We start from the raw sequence: 21462 nt of genomic DNA on the forward strand, positions 1-21462 counted from the left end.
ACCCGTACGTTATTCACAATAGAGCATAGAAAACACATCAAATGTTTAAACTGAGGAAGCGTACCATTTTAAGAAGAAAAAATAAGGTCATTTTGAATTTAATGGCCGCAGCATGCTGTTTCTTTTTACTAACACTTACTTTTCCAGCCTGTTGTTGCCCTGTCCCAACTTTTTTGAGACGTGTTGCGTCCATCAAATTCAAAATGACCTTATTTTTTTCTTACAATGGAACATTTCCTCAGTTTAAATATTTAATATGTTTTCTATGTCCTATTGTGAATAACATACGAGTCCCAACTTTTTTGGACTCGGGGTTGTATTTCTGCAGATTAAAATGTAGCCAAAAATCGGTTTCCGCCACCCTTTATCTCATTTCCTGTATAACGTTTCCATTTCCGTCCGTCTTCCAAAAACTGCTGCGGATAAAAAAGGAGTGGATGGAGCACTAATCACACACTAGTGACACACCTGGCACCGGGGGAGGCGGGGCTGGAGGCGGGGCTGGAGGCGGGGCTGGAGGCGGAGCTGATCCAGATGAAAGTGAAATGACAGGTTCAAGAGGCAACGAAGGGGCGGGGTCTGGTTCAGAGACAGGGTCTGGTGCAGGGGGCGGCGCTGGAGGCTCCACCCCCATTGGAGCTTTGGTGATGAAAATGACGGAAGCAGATTGAAAAAAAAGGATAATAAAAACCATAAAAAAGCAACAACGAAAAACCAGAGGGATGGAAGATAATGAAGTACTACAACTACAAACATGAAGATTCATATAAATCCACTTCTGATTTTCTAAAATCTACTTGGTTCACAAACCTTAAAGTTTGGAGGTAACTTTTCTGGCTAATTAATTCATTCATTTATTATTTATTTAGTGAAATCTACTACAGTACCGTAACTTTTTTTTGGTAACTTTTGCAAAATGTAATTTTTTCAGTAGCTTTTTTTTGTAAAATCGTAACTTTTCTGATTACTTTTTAGTAACATCTACTTTTACAGCACTTTTGATACGTGATCACTGCGTGGCGATTGCGGTAACTCTACAGGACTGTTTGCTGTAAAATCATGGAAACATGTCTAACTACTGGTGAAGCATGATTACCGGCTGGAGTGTGTGCGCAGGACGGAGGCACTTCACCCGTGAACGCAGGATGCAGGATGAAGAAACAGAAAGGAAAAGAGTTTGAACAACGAGAAAAAAAATAACAAACGGATCCTCGATAGACTGATATTATTTACTCACTATGCACTGGACTACTGCGTGCTCTAGGGGGCACTTTCTATTAGCCTATACGTATAAAAGCTCAACACGCTAACCCATACTAAGCATTAGCAATTAGCATGACCTATGACCCCAAACCGTACTAACGTGTTGTGGTTCACAGGTTCAAAACGTAACAACATACACATTCAGCAGATCGTCTACTCTGATATTGCTTAGAAAGGTTTACCAGGTGTTGTCTGTGATATTGGGGGCGGGGCAGGGGGCTGCCCGAGGGGCGGAGCCACAGATACTGCTACAACTTCATTGACAGAGGCTTTGCACCAATCACAACGAGAGATCAGAAAAGAAGAATGTCAAAATCTGCATTTTAATCGACACTCACACACACACACACACACACACACACACACGTGCACACACACACACACACATACACACACACAAGTATGATTACTGACTAATATAATTATTAAAAGTATTCCAAGTTTGTGATGTCACACTGCTGACCAATCAGCGGCTTTGTTTAAACACAGCGCATGTGCATACTATAAATCCCGCCTACTTTCCTTTCTCCTTCATCTTTTCCCTCTTTCACTTCATCCCTCTCCTCTGATACTTTTTATTCTTCTTTTTCTATCCTTCCTCCCGGCTTACGTTTTTATTTTCGACCCTCATTCCTTTCTTATTTATTTCTTTCTTCCATTTCTCCAGCTTCCTCACATCCTCTTTCTCTCTTCCATACTTCATTGTCTTTCTTCTTCAAATCATCCTTCTTTCTTTCTTTCTACACAAGACCAGATTTATTTCAGGAATGAAAGGAAACCAACACACAGAAAGCGTTCAGCCAGTAAGAGAAGGGAGGATGACAGAGCGGAGCAAACACATACTGTATGTTTTAAACAAGACTTTAAAGAAGCAGAACGAGAAAGACAAAAAAAAGAACCCGCAAGACTTGCGGAAAACAATGAACACGGTACAGGGACGCGGCTCTAGAGGCCTGTAAAAGCTGCGGGAGTCGACGGGGACACACAGACGTACACACTACACACCTTCGTAAGGCTCTGCCACGCCCTCGCCACCATCTGGGAAAAGACGGGGTGAAGAACAAAACACTCACTACAGTAACACATCGCTCCAGGACCGCAAACAGCTGTGTATTCTGCGTTTGTGGCTCAAATCATGGATCAGAACCAGATCATCGGGTTCACTCTGAGGCATGTCAGTTAACGGGAAATGTAAAAAACTACTCACTCCTGTCGACGGAGCCCTTCGGAGGGACCTGCGGCAGCTGCCGCCCTCTCCGGGCGGACGCCGGCGTGCCCGAGGGACTCGTTTGGACCGATCCGGCCCGAGGATTCGCCCTGAAGCACAAACGAGAGTTTTAATAACGTTATTGAAACAAAAGCGAGCGGTCACACCAGTGACGAGCTCAGACTTCACGCGGCGCGGCAGCTGGGGCAGAGACGACGGAGAGAGTCGGGAGGAAAAAAAGATAGAGAGAAAATAGATCGGATAGATAGATAGGAGAAAATAAATCAAATGAAATTTCGGGGTAAAGCAGGGAACATTTAAGACATACGCATATGTAGCAGAACCTTGATTTATATTTACATTACGAACAAACAAACAAAAAAAAAACGTTTCATGTACGCGTAGCAAAATGAATCAGTTTTGGCACAGGTTGGGTTCAAATATAAACATTAATAAACACACGGCAAAAATAAATAAATAAATCAATCTTAGCAAGTGCACACACCTTAACAAAAGGCAAATCTGTCCAATATTTCTCATTATTAGCTCATTTTACGCTCACAGGACATCATGTGAAACTATACCTAGATACAGCTTTCTCATTAAAAAAATTAATAAGATGACTCAAAGTGAATCGGAACGTCTAGATATAGTTTCTTTTTTTAAAATGTCAGCCATTTTATAATAATAGAAAGAAATAAGAGGAAATATTTGAGAGATTTACCGACAGTTAAGAGGTTTTTACCTGCAGAGAACTCATTCGTCTAGTTCGTCGTGGAAAAAAAGGTGTTACAGACAAAATAAAACTTTTGTATTTAATAAACTTTATCAAAAGAAAAAGAATAACTCAAGTCACATTAAATAACACAGGTCACAGAGTACTCTACCCCGCAGTTCTGCCGGAGACTCCACATATTTGACCAGATCGGTGCATGCGGTGGTAAATATGTCGCAGTCGAGTGCATTTTAGCTGCGAACTTGAGTCACGAGCTAAAAAATGCACGTTAAATAAACAATAAACAATCTTCATAGCCCCTTCTGAGCATTCGATTACGTCTGCTTGTCGCCTCGTCGGATAATCTCCGGCGATCGACCAACACGAGATCGGTAGCATTTAGCGGCATGAGACTAAACATCTCACAAAGACACGACTTTATTCAGAACCGTCTCGGAACCGTCTCAGAAGGAGTTATGAAGCGGGAAACAGGAGCGATATTAAACACAGCCCGGGGAAATGGCTCCGAGGAGGAAAGTAAGAAGCCGCGGACATCCTTTAGCAACGTTAGCACAGCCGACGGGCCGTAAAACTAAAACGGGATGCTGTTCAACAACAAATGATAATGTTAGTACATTCAAATTAACATAGAAAGAAAAAGAAAAAGAAGCAAAATACAGGATGCCGGGGTTCACACCATTATATCCCGTGAGAATATAAGTAGTGTGTCTTTCGAAAAGAAAAGAACCAAAACAGACGTTAGTTTGGAAACAACCACCACCACGTTTCTAGTCTACAGATCGACACAAAATCAAAGACAGCACTGTAAACGATTAAAAAACATGGGTGGGGCATGGCTTGGAGTTAGTCGCCGTGATTGGTCAGGATCACCTCGTTAAGGCAGGAGAGGGAGGGGCGGATCTCCTGGAGGGTAAAGACGGCATGGACCTCATGTAGGACGGTTCAGGACGCTCGGACGAGCGCGAGCGCGTGTAGAACTGTCTCTCCATCATCGGGCGCTGGTCGGCCGACCTCGACCTGTAATGCCTGTCCACGGTGGCACGAGCGTACCTGCGGAAACGTTAATCAAACACGGCTGCTTATGGCACGGAAACGCAGGGTCACAGTTCTGGAACGTTTACGCGAGCCACGCTCCTGTGAAAACAACGTTTACAGGAGGTACGTGCGAAAGCCGCGACGTCGCAGCTCTGTGACGAGAAAAAAAAAATGATTACAGGCGAAACAGAGAAAGAACGGAGGAAGAGGTGTTAGCAAACAAAACGCAGAGCACCTGTAGAGGGAGGGGGGAGGGGGAAGGTCATGTCACCATTTTAAAGTGTAGAGAGAAAGCAATAAGCATGTTTTAGCTGTACTTTTTACTGTAAATCTACTGTAATGTAACACTAGTCCTACTTTACTACGGTATTACCTCAAATCCTCCTCAAATGGCTCGTGGCTAACTGGAAACTCTGGTATATGATCCTCTCTGGAGCAAAATATAAATAAAATATCATTTAAAAAAACACTCCTGTTAACGTCCTTCAATTACAGTACTGCTAATCTTTACTTCCTCCGTGACAGAAATGTTCAGCCATTTGTAAGAGGAAACACGTTTGTTGAAATGCTGTAGATATCTGATACCTTTCTGCGTCTGTTGAAGGCTCGATTTCGATCTTGGGACAGTTCCTAACGTAGAGACCAAGCTCGGTGTTAACATCTCACAAAATGGTGGAAAGATGGATTAAAAGTGTGTGAGTGTGACAGAATGACGAGCTGATGTAAAGCAGAGGTGTCAAACGTACGGCCCTAATCCGGCTCTAACCCGGCACGCCGGACGAATTTAGAATCCGCATGCTAAATTATAATCGTCATGTGGACTACTCATCAATTGAAAAATCTGGAAAACAAAGTGATCTGTTATTCCACCAGGGGGCAAAATAGAGCACTGTAAATACGGAGACTGACGAAATGTGGTATTGACCCTGTAATCACATCTGCTTCCAAAAGAACTCATTTAGCACTGGAATAAAAATAATAATAATAAAAAAAAAAACACTCATATCTTATCAAGTGAAAAAGAGCAAACTGATCTAATATTCCTTATTATGAGATTATTATAAATCAAACACTACTACTCAGACTGATTTATACACACTTATCGGCTTTACAGATGACTCTGCTACTTTCTACAGATAAATACTATAATACTAATAATATTTATTACTATTATTTGGCAACAGAGACAAGACTATTGGTTAAATAAGTCTGGAAATATTTTGAACAATCTTATATTTTATTGTAATATTATAATAGGAAATACAAGATAAATCGGACTATATTCAAATATATTTTCACTTACTAAGAAGTCATTTTTGACAGTAATCGGGTCAATATTATTTAAGATTCACGATCCAAACGAAGCTTATTTCAGTTCCAGGTCGTAATGTTTTTTTTCTATATATATATTTAATATATACAGTATACATCGGGGTCCAAAAGTCTGCAATTACAATGCAGATTATATTTAATAGTGAAGATTCTCCACGATTTCCAGGTCCATGTTTAAAAGTACGCAGATGTACGATAGTGACCGTGCTAACTGCTTTGTACACAAGGTCAGATTTTTCCTCGTGTCTAATCTCCTCTATCGAAGCGTGTGATCAGACGATGAATTCGATTTTTTATTTGTTTTAAACTGATCATAAGGTTTAGCACGAAAATGTGGAGTCCGTGAGCTCGAGCGCACGCGGTCGTTACAGCAAAAAAAAAAAGGGGACGGACCAAATACTGATAAACTCTAAAACTCGTGAACATTTTAAAGATTCTACTTTTCACTCAAGTTTGTTGTCTGTAAAATCCGTCGTATTAAATGAGTCTTTTCACTGGTGCTCTCAGACTTTTGGCCCTCACGGTGTGTATAAAAGCACAATCTGGTAATGAATTACAGCGTGTTGACGTGACTTATAGGCGAAACGTGCGTTTTCCGTGTGTGCTCGGAGTATATCTTTCAGATAAATGAAAAAAGAAGAATTGTTGACGCGTTCTCGGTGGCTAAACTTTGTGTTTTGACACCCCTGATGTAAAGAAACAACAAACAGGTGGTGACTGACTTACCTGTAATCGTCCGAGGATCCGTTCATGATGTGATCGGGCCACGGTGAGGGAACGTGATTGGGACCATTGTAATGTCTTTATGTGGAGGAGGCAAAGAGAATGAGAATGAAATGAAGGTCGGAAATGAACGGACGCACCATGAAGACGACTAAACTACAGCTTCTCACTTCCCACACCTTTGTAGAATTTAATCCATTCCATGTTTACACGTAAGATCATCTTGTGAAGGAGCGATCTCTCTACAACACGTGCTAATAATCAACTATATAATACAGTATATTATTAGAGAAGGAGACTGACTAGCTGTCGTTGGTGCATTGCTAAAAGATAATATAATATAATATAAATATCCTTTTATGTCATTGTAAGATAGCGTGTCTGGATATTCTGATCACCAGAAACAAGATGCATGAAAAATTATGGCAGACAGAGTTGAGGCTTTTATTTTAGAGATATGTTCTGGTCCTGTAGACGTCCCCGCTTTGATGTTCACTCGGTTTGGTGTTTCATCTGTCGTCCGGACGTCTAGGCAGCTAACATAAAACCTGACGGACTTGTTAGCTAGCATTACTCCAGTTCCTTAGTTAACTAGCTTGATTTCGATTTCTGACACTGGGGCGTAACGTCTAGGAAGAATCTAGGACCTCAGACACGCCACATACTGCAGTAGTGATGCTCAAAGGAGGTTTGTTTTTGGTTAATGTCACCTGATGACAAGAGATTTACATAACATGGATATATATTTATTTCTTTATTGTTCAAAAACACAAGAAGATTAGGTGATTATTATGATATAGAGAAACGCCAAGATATTTAATGTCACTCGTAGTCTCTTTGGACCAGAACAATCTTCTGAGCCTGATTAAAGCGGGTCAAAAAAAAAAATTTCGCTAAAGTTCTACTGTTTTACCTCTCAGGCGATTCATACGAGTCGCTGTAGACCGACATTCGCCTATCTCGCTTCATCCTCCTGACCATAAAACAACACACACAGTGAGACAAACCTACACACAGCACTACTACTACTACTATTAACACTACTAACACTATTAATACCACTAATACTCATACTACTACTACTACTGCAGCTTAAACCTGTTTAAGGGAATACCGGTATGTGACATGAACACTGGGACACACAGCAGCAGCGTGAAGATTGAGATCAGTAAATCTCAGCCAACGAGGTGTTATTTTTAAATAAAGCGACACAAGACCTCCGTGGTTCAGACGCTGATGCTGAAGACACCGCCCTGAGGGTGGAGCTAAAGAGACCGCCTAATCTATCCGACTCTGGTGCTGAACTCAAAGGCAGGATCAGGTCCACGCTTGAGACAGGGAGAACAACTCAACTCAACCACAACGACGTCTCGAAACGTTATAGAGCGAGAGAATACGGCCACGGTTAATTATATGTGTTTAAAGGTCCAGTAAGTATGACCTACGACCTACGACTCATGGATCAACCAGGAAGTGTTGATTATCTCGGAAAGCTCGCCGCGGTTAATCCATTTATTACAAGATATTGTTGCGCTTGTCGCTGTGACGGAAACATCTTTATTTTACCATAAACGCGCTGTTGAATATGACGTAGAAATACTTTCTTTATTTATTTGTTTAAACCCTCGGAATTCTGCTTTTGAAGGTAATTAAATAGCTGTTGCATTTGGTCAGAAGGTGTTGATTCATTTTCTATAACAGCAGTTATAATTGGCACTAGCGCAGGTTTATATTAATATTAATGCTCCCGTTCCAAAACGGACTGAAGAAAACGTGCAATCGTTGACATGGTGACGTTTTCTGTAAGAGAGTTTTATTCATAAGATTTATGGAAGGAGTCTCCAGTGTCAGCGCTTTGTATCCGTCATCTCCGGGACAGAGGAGCGTACGCTCCTTTGCGTTGTTTATTTTTAAGCGAGAGGAAACAGAGACGCGTACAGGAAGTGAGAACAGGAGCACGCTGCTTGGTTATTGTTCATATCATACGTTTGAGAAGTCTGAAGATGAAGAAGCAAAGTAAGAGAGCCTTTCGCTTCTCGTTTCCAGCGTATCCTCCAAGACGTGAGGCGACGCGGCTGTTTCTCAAGAATTTAACACGCTTAAATAAATCAAATGAATCACACTTGCCGGACCTTTACATTCACACAATGCCATTAGAAAAGGCATGGCCATTTTCTCTCCTCACCCGGTACAAAAGCTCTCTAATAACATATCCTAATGTAAACCGTCCAAACAGTAGGCACCACAAGCTACTCTAATCGACACAACTATCCAAAAACACTAAAACACAGAACCGCCGTGGTTTAGCTACCTCTCCGAACTACCATAAGCCCTGTCCGAGTAGCTTCGGGTCGTCTTAGCTGTGCGTAACAGCTTCAGTGCGTCTTCCCGATAGATAGGGTACATGAGACTGCAAGGGTCACACACACACACACACACACACACACACACACACACACACAAGAACAGCGTCAGCTTCCTCTAATTACACACACGAAGGACGGGAATAAAAATATTTAATGTTTTGTCATAAAGGTAGGCTGGGCAGCATTTACCTAACGAAGTGTTTGATAACGTTTGAAAAAAATTGCAAAAATGTAAAAAAAAAATAAATTAAAAAAAATGTAATAAAGTGAACAAACTTGTAACGATTCCCATGAGAAGTTCTGAAGGGTCAGGGTGTGGGCGGGGTTAGTGGGGCGTTCTAGCATCTTTACCTTTCCTTATGATTTGAGGAGTTTGATGTAACCATGATATGTCACGCTGAAATGTACGTTTTGGCTGTAAAAAGACTCGGACACATTACGGGATGTCACTCGTGGTCAATATTAAATACACAAATATGACACAGAGGAGACAGAGGAGCTGTGGCGTATCGCAGGGACTAAACTGTTTGTAGATGAAACGATGAGTTAAAGTGAGCTGTAAGTGTAGGAGGTGGACGCTTGGTCAGCTTCTCCTTCAAAACCCAAGGGTATGTTTTCTCTGAATACCTGAATAACCCGATTCCGAATACGAGGAACGTTCTCGCTCAGTAAAACCGATTCAGAGATACCTCCTGTTGACAAACTGCCAGTCAATCGTCTAAAAGCAGGTGGGGGAGGGGTTGGGGGGGTCGCTATCCATCCTGTCAGTAACTCTCAGCTAAAATGTACCTGTGGTCCTGGAAAGGCGTATCAATGGTGTGATATCTGGTTCGGACTCGATGAGGGTGAGTGACTGAGTTTCTATGGTCGCAGGGAAAAAAGAGAACAGATGACACCAGAGTGAAGACAGAGAGATCTGAAGAAAAGATGACTGATGAATGAAGTAAACAAGGGAGAAAGGGATGAAACTGAGATGTCACACGGCTCCAGTAGACTAACCTCTTTAGGCCTTTTTTTTTTTGTGTGTATAGAAGAACATTTATAGCTATTATATACAGCAGCATTGTCTTGAACTAAGGAAATTTACCCCGGAAGGTGGTCTTTAAGCTCCAGTTACAAACTTTAAATGAGTTTTAAGATTAAAGTAAAAGATAGACTAACTAATTAAGAGTTCGTCTGTCTGGTTATTTTATATAAATATATATATATATATATATATATATATATATATATATATATATATATATATATATATATATATTTACAATTTAATATATGATTCTCTTATCCTTAGCTGCTGCGGGTCAATGCTCGGATTTTTCCGAACAGAAATGTGGATTATAGTTTGGATCAGGGGTGGATGTTAAGACCTCAGCAGTTTCAGCATGTTTAATACAGGTTAAATAAAGGCTACATATCCGACACTCGCCGAACATGTGACCTGTTACCATCACAGCGACAAAATCAGTCCCACGTTCTTGATTTCCATTTTCTGTTCCCCACATCGTGCAGGGAGTGGACAAAATAACGTAAACGCATAGCAATATACACTATATGGCCAAAAGTATGTGGACCCTTGATCATCACACCCATATGTGGGTCTTTTTCCAAACTATTACCACAAAGCTAGAAGCACATAATTGTATAGAATGTAGCTTTACAATTTCCCTTCACTGGAACTAAGAGACCCAAACCTGTTCCTCTGTGCACAAAGTGAGCTCCATGAAGACGTGGTGTGTGAAGATTGGCAGAAGGTCAAAGGTAACTCGAGTGTCCTGCACAGAGCCCTGACCTCAACCCTGCTGAACACTTTTGGGATGAACTGGAGCCTCCTCGACGTCCCAACTCCAGTTCCTGACCTCAACAACACTAACACTCTTGTAGCTGAATGACGACAAATCCCCACGGCCACGCCCCAAAATCCAGTGGAAGCCTTCCCAGAAGAGAGAGTGGAGCGCATTATAACAGCACAGGAGAATAAATCTGGAATGTGATGTTCAACAAGCACATACGGGTGTGATGAGATGTTATTCCTTCTTGGAAGTCCTGAATGGTTTGAGGTGGGATGTTGGATCCTTTTGAAAGTAGAAAACATTCCAAGTCTTTCGGGGATTAAGAAGGTGGAGATCAACTTGGCAGTTCCAGAACGTGCCAGAAGGCTGCTTAACTTCATCCTGATGTTCATCAAACCAATCCAAGCTCCAGTCTATAATAGACTACAGGAACATCATCAGTAAAGCATGTTTGCACCAGTGGCTGACGGCCATGAAAAGCAAACACTGGACCTAAAAAATGTCCACAAGATGGTGCTCCAAACCATCATGGATCTCCACTGTAATTAACAGTTGGCCGTAGAAATTAGGATTTGAAGGCATCTTTGGCTTCTTCCAAACATAAACCCATCCAGATGTGGGACTGCATTTCTTTCTCCACAGTGCTCAGGCCTCCAGGCTTACAGCTTCACACACTGGAATTTGATTTAAAATATATATTTCTGAATTGTATCTTTGTGACGTTCATCACATTGTTTTAGAGTTGCTCAATTCAGTCCTGTGGGAAGTTGTAGATCCAAAACGAGGACGAGAACGAGGACGAGGATCCAAAACGTTGTCTAAAATCAAGGTCAAGACAACTATAAACAGCAAGGCCAAGGGTTAATCCGACGAGTAATCCAATAAACAAGGCAAGGGTCCGATAACATGGCAATAAGGCAGTCAGCATGGAACAAAAGCTCAGAACCAACACGTACACAAGAACTGGGAAGTGCTAGTATTCTGGACCTCTACAGACAGAAGAGTGAGGTGTTCTGTTTGTCCATGATGCTTGGCCTGACTTTTGAGACTCTTCCTCTTGACACGTTCAATCATTTTCCAGTTTCTGTAACTCCGTTATTTTGCCCTCTTTCGAATATCGTAGTGCTAATTCTCAGACTGAGTTTATAGCTGACAGTTGGCTTTTAATAAATAATTAACCCAAATAAACCCTCCGGAGTAGCTGTAGCCATTTTATTTTGTCCACCTCCTGTGGTATTTCTAAGTGAACACTTCAAAACAAATGATATCTGAAAGCTTGCTGAAAACATACCTATCAGGAGAATATCGGTCTTCGGATAGTCGATGTCGAGGCCCATAATGCACCGGTCCTCTCACGCCGTGGTCCAAACTCCGACTGTGACAGACACGGATACGCAGGAGGGATAGAAACGAGACAGAAGACACAACATGAAGCGGGATGCGTGCTGATTAATCGTTTTTATCTGGACTGTGTGAGGAAGAGCGCTCCACCTGTGAGGAGGAGGAACGCTGGGAGAACGAGAGCGGTTGCGCATCACGTCCGATCGAGAGCGATGATTGGACGACATGACCTGCTCGGGAACGGACAGAGTGGAGCTCTGGATCTCTCTGCCGTTGTGCCGGTAATCTAAGGAAATATTATTCATTACTGAATTATACCGGTCCTAAAACATACAGCTTCAGTGATCAACAACGTGGGGTCAGCAAGGGCGGGGCTTGATTTAAATCGGTCCAATCACAAACGAGGCTAGCGGTAAGCCCACAAGGTGAAGTTTGCGCTGGGATGATTAACTTAAGCTCCGCCCCTTGCTGTAACCCGTGTACACCTCTCACTTGGCAAAACCAGGAAGTGAAAGAGCGTGCAGCGTTTCAAATTAACGCTAATATCAAGATTATTATCGATTATTCATTGATTACTCCTCGCAACATGTCACGTGACACGTAAGTTTTAAGGAAAAAGTAAGACAGAAAAAGAGAGAGAAACAGAGTGATGCAAAGTCTAGGAGGAAGAGAAGAGGCGAGAAGAACGTCAGAGAAACCAAGAGAAAGAGTCGGTACCTGATAAGACGCCAATTCCGTCCTCGCATTCGTAGTCAGAAAACTCGCTGTCACTGATTCGCTGTGATCCTGCCAGCAGAGAGATAAAGGGATAGAGAGAGAGAGATAAAGGGATAGAGAGAGAGAGAGAGAGAGGTGAAAAGCTATGCATGTCCAGTGTAATTGAGCTAAGTATGTCTGATGTCAATGTAATCAGCTGAATACACGGCACACACACTTTATTTATTATTTTGATTATTAATTCATTATTTTTATTATTAATTCATTAGGGATTTAGGTTTTGCCAATTTGCTAAATAAATAAATAAATAATAAATAAATAAATATGAAATTGCCAAAATGAAATCTGTTATAAATCAGAACGTTCCTGTTTGTTCACACAGCACGCTACATCAGTTTAACGTTTAAGAAAAAAAAATATAAGCCTTTAGGGGGTTTTTTTTGTCTTTTTTTTTTTTTTTTTTTAAACCTGACCAATATGAAATATCAATTTTACGGTGCAAATCAACCGGCTGATGTGGTTTTATATGGTAAAATATTAAAGGGTCAGAAGTTTTGAATCAAACTGGACTCAGTGAAATGACTCAATTGAACAGTGAGACTTATCAGGGAAGTGCCAGAATCTGTTACGAACTTCACAGTCCGCTGGATTCGAGACACAGAACCCGCTACAGTGTCCAAAAATAACTCGAATTTGCCAAATTCGACAAAAATCCCCTAGTGCCGACAGCGTCTCTGAAAGGTGTTCGAAACAGGATTACGCTCATAAATGCGTTTTATTTTTCTAGAAAACGTTTAAAAACGCATTACTGCGACTATAACAGCATCGATTCCACCGATACCGATAACTCAGTGGAACTTTAATATCGGCGATAAAATCCATGTGATATATCGGTCAGGCCAAATGTCATTCACAAGCAGTATCATGGACAGTGCGTCAGGCTTGGGGAGTGTTCGCGGGAAACACACACACACACACACACACACACACACACATCTATTTAGGCAAGTGACAGTATAAGCTTTATGTGGGAACAGCAGCTCTACTTTACAAAGCCTGTGTTAGTTCAACACACACACACTGCAAGCTGTAGTAAACCAGAGCGAGCTGCTGGAGAACATGGTGGCTGAGAGAGAGAAGGAAAGAGTGAGAAAGAGAGAAAGAGGGGATGGATCACATGCGAGCTGAACTCAGTAACAGTGTTGCGTTACCTGGGCCGTGATAATACGAGCCTTTATCTGCGAGTGAGTCAGTGTGTTGATAAAGAAAGTTTTACAGGAAATAAAACACATAAATAACACATGCATTAGCAAACACAAACACCACTGGAGTGAGCTACAAAGAAATCAGAACGACATTCGTGAAGTAAAGCACCAATCACGTATTGGGAGATCACGTCAGTGCAGTCGATATGTGTGTATACAGTGTGCGTCCCTCTAGGTGATTATTTTTATGGTTTGTGTGTGTGTGTGTGTGTGTGTGTGTGTGTGTGTGTTTGGGAGTGTTGTGTGTGCGTACTCTGTAGTCTCCGTGTCGGACTCTCTCCCTGTACGAAGCGTCTCTGCAGGTACGGTGAAGGGTTCGGCAGCGGCATGGAGGAAACGTCATGCGTCTGGAGTTTATACCAGTGAGGCTGATCGTCCAGCAGGGCCGTCTCCAGCTCTATTAAAATCTACACACACACGCAACCATTTACACCATGTGTCCTGTCACTCCTTTCATCAGATCCCTCATACATACCATTATAACATACTCTCTTACCATACCTTCATATCACACTCTCATAATGTATCATCCTACTGAACCTTCATACCCTATACCTGATGCCATACCCTGAAGTGTACCCTCATACCCCACCCTCATAGCATATGTCTATACCATACCCTCATACAGTATCCTCATACACTATCCTCTTTCTATACCCTCATACGGTCCCCATACAGTCTATTATACTGTCCTCATACCCTACCTTCGTACTGTACCTTACTACTCTTATTCCATACCCTCATACTGTCCCCATACTGTCTACCTTCATACCATAACTTAATGGCTCAGACCAAATGCTCATACTGTACTCTCATACTGTACCCTTACACCCTACACTTACACTTCATTTGTGTATCCTTTCCTATAGCTTATCCTTATACAGTACCCTCATTCCCTACCTTTATACCCTTCCCTCAGACCTTACCCTTACCCTTATACCCTTATACCCGACCCTCATACCAGTCCCTTACCCTCTACTCACCTCTCCAAGGAACTCGCTCTCCTCCTCTCGAACCCGTGCCTGGTCCCACAGCGTGATCTCCAGCATTCGCTCCCTGAACTCACGCCTGTGCACGGGCGAGTACATGAACGTCTGGGTCCACTTAGGTTCTAGCGACTTCTTCACTGTTTTCGTCCTTCTCTTGCTTTTATCACTGAACGGGAATTAAAACATGGATACAGTTTAACATCTTAAAGTGCAAAACATCATATCCATGCTGCTGTTCATTTCTACTGACTTCTCCAGTTATATAAGGATTAAAAACAGTAGGAGAGGAAAGGAACATGTTGTCCTGTTCATCTGTTTATTATTTCCAGATTCAGCATGTTTAAACTCCTTCGTTTGTCTTGTTTCCAGTGAGTCCATGGTTTTCGGATTTTGGGTTTCCTGCCTTGAACCCGTTTCCCTTGTGTAACATTGCGCTGGATATTTACTACACATTACGGATAACATTTGCGATTCGGATTTGCTTCAATAAGCCCTGCGACTGGACCACTGTCCATATTGATCGCTGAGATGAAGAGAAGATATAAATGGTATTTTAGCATAAATATATTGCTACAAATATAACGCGACAAATTCCTGGGACAGGAGCCCAGGAACTCTTTGCACCTTCTGTCAGGAAGGAAGTAAATTTTGACGTAGGGGTTCCTGGGACGGCCATCCTCTCGAGCGAGCAGGTCTTTGGCGCCCAAAATGGTGACGATGAGTTGGTGTCCCACTTTGTCGTACCACAGCTTAACCTTTAAAGAGAGCAGAGGTGAATTAGCACGTCTTAGAGGCAGGACTTGCTCACCTCCCAGATAATTCCCTGCATGCATACCGTGGCTTTCTAAAAGCAGTTACAGATCCTAAATACACACACGGAACTATTTTACTATAGGCACTATTATCTCTTTATTTTCCTAGGATAGTAAACTAGACTGTAATGCAGGTGGAGATGTTCATCCTAACACTACCTACATGTACTAAGATTTTTTAAGTTTATTTTTTAAGAAATACAGTGCAAGGATCTAGGAGTTTAATGATTGGAAATTTCACAAGGAGACTTCTTGAGCTTTTCTAGATGAAGATTTTCTAGAAAGTTCCATCCATCTACTCCTACAGTAAATTCCCCAGTTATGTTCCTTGAGTCACCTTGAACTGCACGTACTATTTTCCTAACACGAATAAAATAGATGGATTAGAACAGAAAAATATTAAAAGGTCCAGAACAGGAGACGTTGGCAATTTCTCCAGTTGGTGATCGAAAAGGCTCTGGTGTCTGTTTCCCCTTGGGATACATGCTGAGTCGAATATGCTACTCGATCATCACCGCTACGGCCTTTGACCAGTGAAGTTAAACACACTGATTTTCCACTTGTTTCCGTGAATAAACAAGTCCCTGTCCACTTTTCTTCTGTAAGAGGCATGGTTACAGTTTAGCTAGCTGAGTTTATGACCCTGAATTTATTTATTTATTGCTCTATTCCGACCCCCTCGTGGGATAACCGAGTCTAGCTCTTTTTTCAATTATTTCACATCAATTACAGACCACAAGACCATTTTAACTTAGTACACGGATTCTAAACTCATTTGGTGGGCTGGATTAGACAGGCCGTGGGGTGGGGTGTGGGGTCCCACCTGTCCCACCCCTGCCTTGACCAATCAGGGTAAAAATACATCTCTACTGGCACGTCAATTCAGAATGCTCCGCTTCTTGCACTGGCATGCGGCGTCCGTTTTGAGGCCTGGCTTTGGAGGGAGTGCTTATATTTGAATTTTAAATCTTAAAACAGCTAGCTCCGGCTAACTTCCACCAAAATCAGCGTTAAAGGAGAAGTAGTGGGAAACACTCCACTCTGACACAGCTGTCATTCTCATTAATAAGCTGACGTGATTTAATAAAAAGAATACAGTAAAGTGCGCAGTACACGGGGACTCAAGGCACAGAAGTGGAAAACAGTGAGCTAGCAAAATATTCCGGTGATATATTTCATAAATCAGTCTTTCCACAGACCCAATATGGAGACCTGAACTCACTCTAACACCTAGAGCCTGACAATCCAACTCAAAGGCATGAAAACAAAACTGCCAAAAAGGAAAGGCTCAAAATAAAAGAGAACTCGGGGAAAAAAAAAAGACAAAATTTTTGAATAAGATGCACGAACAATCCTCTTTTTTTTGAGAACCGACATTTGGAAAGAGCTTCGGAAGTCTTAACAATTCATTCCTGCTTAATTTACTCATACGCTCACTATGAGTAAACTACAGACTTACAGCTACAGAAAGAAATAAGGAATTTTAAAGAAGGGGCAAAAAACCAAAAGGCAAGGAAGTTTCTGAAGTTGAGCAAACATCTGTGAGGCATTCTGATTCGAGAAATTCTGAGACTTCGCAGAATTTGCCCATCCTTTGAAACGGATCGCTAAAGCTAAAAGAAACGTGGCTCTATAAATCTATAAAGCGAACAATGATCTAAAAATAGTCCAGAAGGAATGCATGCAGCAAAGCAAGAGAATGCATTCTGTACAAACTAGAGCAATCCAGGCTGCTTCAAACGTGAGTCAAGGGGGAGGAAATTCAGTGCAAACAAATTGTACCATTTGATTTCTGTACTGATTTGACTACTCAATCAAATCAAAGCAAATTGCTCTTCCATGTGAGCAAATTCTGACAGTAACATCAGGAGTTTCACAGACCAGACTTATTGTAATAAAATGAATGTGCTCGTTTGGAGAAACAGGCTGCAGTCGTGTTTGCATGTAAGAGTCTGTAAATAGTGACTTCGAATGAAATAATGTTGTTATAAAAGAGACGTTTCATTTCTGCTGGTACAATTTGTTCAGTTCATCTTTGGGCTCTGGAGCTACAGCCAGGTCTTCATTGGAAAATGCAATTTCATGTTGAAAAATGGGACTTTACAGCAATCTTCTCATTGCAACGTGGAAAATGGAGTTTTCTCTTACATTAAAATAGCATGCCGTCTCAACACAATATAAAGTGTGTGTACTTTAAGGTGCATTTCAAAAATTTGATATACATTATTTTCTGGACTATGAGTAGCACTGCGGCCAGTGATAAATGATCAACGCTTAATGTTCAATAAATGTTTATTTATTGAAGTGTGTGAAGTTTAGTTTGAATTTTTATATTTATGTACTATAAAATAAACAAAGTAAAAAATATATAATATATGTAGTTGTATGTTGCTGCAGTGACAGCCTTGAAAATGTGGTAGTATCTTATAGTCCTGAGAATAAGGTAGGATCTTATAGTCCTGAGAATAAGGTAGGATCTTATAGTCCCGAGAATAAGGTAGGATCTTATAGTCCTGAGAATAAGGTAGGATCTTATAGTCCCGAGAATAAGGTAGGATCTTACAGGTCTGAGAATAAGGTATAATCTTATAGTTCTGAGAATAAGGTAGGATCATATAGTTCTGAGAATAAGGTAGTATCTTATAGTCCTGAAAATAAGGTAGTGTCTTATAGTTCTGAGAATAAGGTAGTATCTTATAGCCCTGAGAATAAGGTAGGATCTTATAGTCCTGAGAATAAGGTAGTATCATATAGTTCTGAGAATAAGGTAGTATCTTATAGTCCTGAAAATAAGGTAGTGTCTTATAGTTCTGAGAATAAGGTAGTATCTTATAGCCCTGAGAATAAGGTAGGATCTTATAGGCCTGAGAATAAGGTAGTGTCTTATAGCCCTGAGAATAAGGTAGGATCTTATAGGCCTGAGAATAAGGTAGTGTCTTATAGTTCTGAGAATAAGGTAGTATTTTATAGTCCTTGAAATATGGTAGCAATTTAGAGTGATAAATAAAAGGTAGTATCCTATAGTGCAGAAAATTCTGTAGTATCTTATCGTCCTGAAATTTGTGCATGGTAACTCTTATTGAAGTTAATGAGACAGTATCTTATAGTCCAGAATATAAGGTAGGAGCTCACAGTGCAGAAAACAAGATAGTATCTTACAGTCCTGAGAATAAGGGAGTATTTTATATTGTAGTAAAATCTGGTAATATCGTATAGTCCAGAAAATATGGCAATGTTTTATAATGCAGAAAATACTGTAGTATCTTACAGACCTGAAACCATGGTCGTGTTTGCCTCATTAACAGGAAAAATCCTGTTTCAAGTTGCAATGAAAATAAAAAGTTTATGTCCCATGGCAATTTTGAATCCATCAAACCATTTAAAGAGACTTTAGTAGAGAATTAACATCCTAATATGAAAATCATCAAACATTAAAATCAGGGGGGAAAACATGGTGTTTGTCTCTTTAAACTCCTCAGTGCAGGTCAGCAAATCATGCAGGCTCTTCCAGACCCTCAGCAAGATGGAGTTTAATATGTTAATAATGATAATATTAGGTGTGGGGTGGAATAAAAACTTTTATGGATATGAGCTAGCAGTAACAAAAGGAAACTCAAACAAAGGGAAATGAAGATCAGAGATTTGAAATGCTGCCATTTTCCTGATATGCATTTTCCAAATATCGTAGAGAGGAAGAGAAAGGAGTCAGAGAGAAAATTGTGTGTATCAGTCAGACCGGTGCCGTTACCTGGACCCTAGGGACAAAAGGCGTGGTTCTTCTATTAAGGCATGGACTCTGGGTAAGCAAAATTAACAAAGAAAAGAAAAAAAAAATGCCATAAAACTAAACCAAATGCTTTTAAATCAAAAACACACAGCTGAGAGGAGATTTAGCCTCAATTTCAATCATTTCAACAGACCGTGATTCATACAGGAGACGTCACAGGAACAACATTTTGGCAGGTGAACTGTAAGTGGAGGATTTGTGTACATTGTTGGATGATTTGTCTTCACAGTCAACTTTTAATATTATTTCGTGTTAAATACTTTAACTTCATAACAGCAACACTGCGCTAGCTCTAGTCTTCACGTTACCAAGAGAATGGACAACATTTACTTCCTGTTTAAATGAAACACAACAAGAAACTACACGCTGACGTTTAGCACTTTTATTTTGCATAATTTTTGAAACGCTTCACTTTATAACACTACAATACTTTATTCTATAATGCGACACTAATATTATTAATAATCATTAATATTACTATAATATTATGCTTGTTGTTATTCAGATATGAACGTCTACAGTGTGGCGTAGCGCCTTTATTAATGATAAAATGCACATTTTCATTTCAGTTATATAAAAATCTTTTTTTTTTTTTAAATAAGCTTAATTTTTTTTTTTAGATTAAATCTCCCTCATTCCAAATAAAAATAATGAATAAATAAACCCATGAGGAAGCGCAGCAGAGCAGAGACGTAGAACACGAGAACTACGTTCCAGCATAAATTTGCAGCAACGATTTATTTTTGAATTTTTGCAAGTTTTGAATTTACATTCAAAGCACGTGTTATAAACGCCGATCTTATCCGTTCTGAATAACATTACACTGGGTACATTTCAGTTTGGGCCAGTTCAAACCTGTTTAAATATTAGCAATGTGTTAGACAAAGGAATATAAAATGCCAGGATATTGTAATCATTTAAAAATAATCATTAAAAAAAACATGTAAAAACTAATCCGAATCATGACAAATGGCACGTAAAGTGTAACTGACATGTAGATGAGTTTAGCATGCTGGGAACTCACTGAAAGTTGTCCGGACAGATGCTGTGGAGCATCACGAAGGACGCCGGGACTCATAGGAGACGTGACGGAAATGGCTGGACCCATCTTCTGCGATTCAAATGAACTTGAACCTGTGAGCGGGATGGAAAAGTGTGAGGTTAAGATTAGCACGGCTACTTTACACTTCCTATTGTATTAATGCCAGATTCCTGGACTGCAAACATATTCGATGGTAAAACTCACTGGATTCAAGCTGTCCATGTGTGCTCTCGGGGATTCTGGGTACGTCACTGCAAAAGTAAAGTATTAGAAGGGTAAAATATTACAATAACCTTTTATTATTATTATTATTATTATTATTATTATTATTGTTGTTGTTGTTGTTGTTGTTGTTATTATTATACATGCATGATTATATTACATAAGTACTATTATATACAGTGGGGGAAATAAGTATTGGACTTTTAATATTTAATACTTTTTTCCCGTGTCATTCCACTTTATTACACATAACTTTATTTCTGGACTTTAATGTTGTGAATTCTTTATATTTCCAGATTTCTTCAGTTAATACTGACGTCTGGTGAAAATTTCATGTGAAAACCTCATTGGAAATATATTTACTGTATGTATATATATATATATATGTTTTTATAACACAGGAGTATTGTATATGTTTATAATACAGGGATTTATTAGTATACTACAGGAGAATATTGAATAAAGACCCATGTTATATTATTGAAGGAATATATTATAGCATGGAGTACATGAATATAATAGAGGAGTACACGATAACAGGGAAGTTCAAGACAGTAGTATAGTAAATGAATAATACAGCACTCAGCACTCACCCGATGGGCCGCGAGACCAGGAGCTCGACCTGCGGCTCAGGTTTGGACTCGAGAATAATGTTATAAACTTCTTTAAACGTGGCTCCCTGAAGAACTCTGCCGTTCCACTCGAGAACCTGGTCACCTGCAGACAGAAGGGGGGGGTGGGGGGTGCAGACAGACAGAGAGACGGGGGGGAGGGAGAGAGAGAGAGAGAGACAGAGAGAGATAGAGAGAGAGACAGAGAGGGGGGACAGAGA

The 21462-nt window shown here is 40.5% G+C and overlaps 1 protein-coding gene across 1 annotated transcript in view; it reads right to left on the reverse strand.

The window, feature by feature from the left end:
* rims2b (regulating synaptic membrane exocytosis 2b) overlaps nt 1-21462 on the reverse strand; it is an 85761-nt gene that overhangs the window by 23729 nt on the left and 40570 nt on the right. Inside the window, exons 10-27 of the mRNA XM_053675356.1 lie at nt 21224-21347; nt 20613-20659; nt 20391-20500; nt 19328-19375; nt 15392-15522; nt 14762-14933; nt 14032-14185; nt 12514-12582; nt 11947-12082; nt 11747-11830; nt 9452-9523; nt 7210-7269; nt 6300-6374; nt 4827-4871; nt 4615-4671; nt 4077-4256; nt 2471-2580; nt 2269-2301 (exon numbers count right to left, since the gene is read on the reverse strand). Coding sequence (XP_053531331.1) covers nt 2269-2301; nt 2471-2580; nt 4077-4256; nt 4615-4671; nt 4827-4871; nt 6300-6374; nt 7210-7269; nt 9452-9523; nt 11747-11830; nt 11947-12082; nt 12514-12582; nt 14032-14185; nt 14762-14933; nt 15392-15522; nt 19328-19375; nt 20391-20500; nt 20613-20659; nt 21224-21347 — 1707 coding nt within the window. The remainder of the gene's footprint in view (nt 1-2268; nt 2302-2470; nt 2581-4076; nt 4257-4614; nt 4672-4826; nt 4872-6299; nt 6375-7209; nt 7270-9451; nt 9524-11746; nt 11831-11946; nt 12083-12513; nt 12583-14031; nt 14186-14761; nt 14934-15391; nt 15523-19327; nt 19376-20390; nt 20501-20612; nt 20660-21223; nt 21348-21462) is intronic.

Source organism: Ictalurus punctatus, chromosome 24 (assembly GCF_001660625.3).
Source record: "Ictalurus punctatus breed USDA103 chromosome 24, Coco_2.0, whole genome shotgun sequence".
In the NCBI taxonomy this organism is placed as follows: Eukaryota; Metazoa; Chordata; class Actinopteri; order Siluriformes; family Ictaluridae; genus Ictalurus; species Ictalurus punctatus.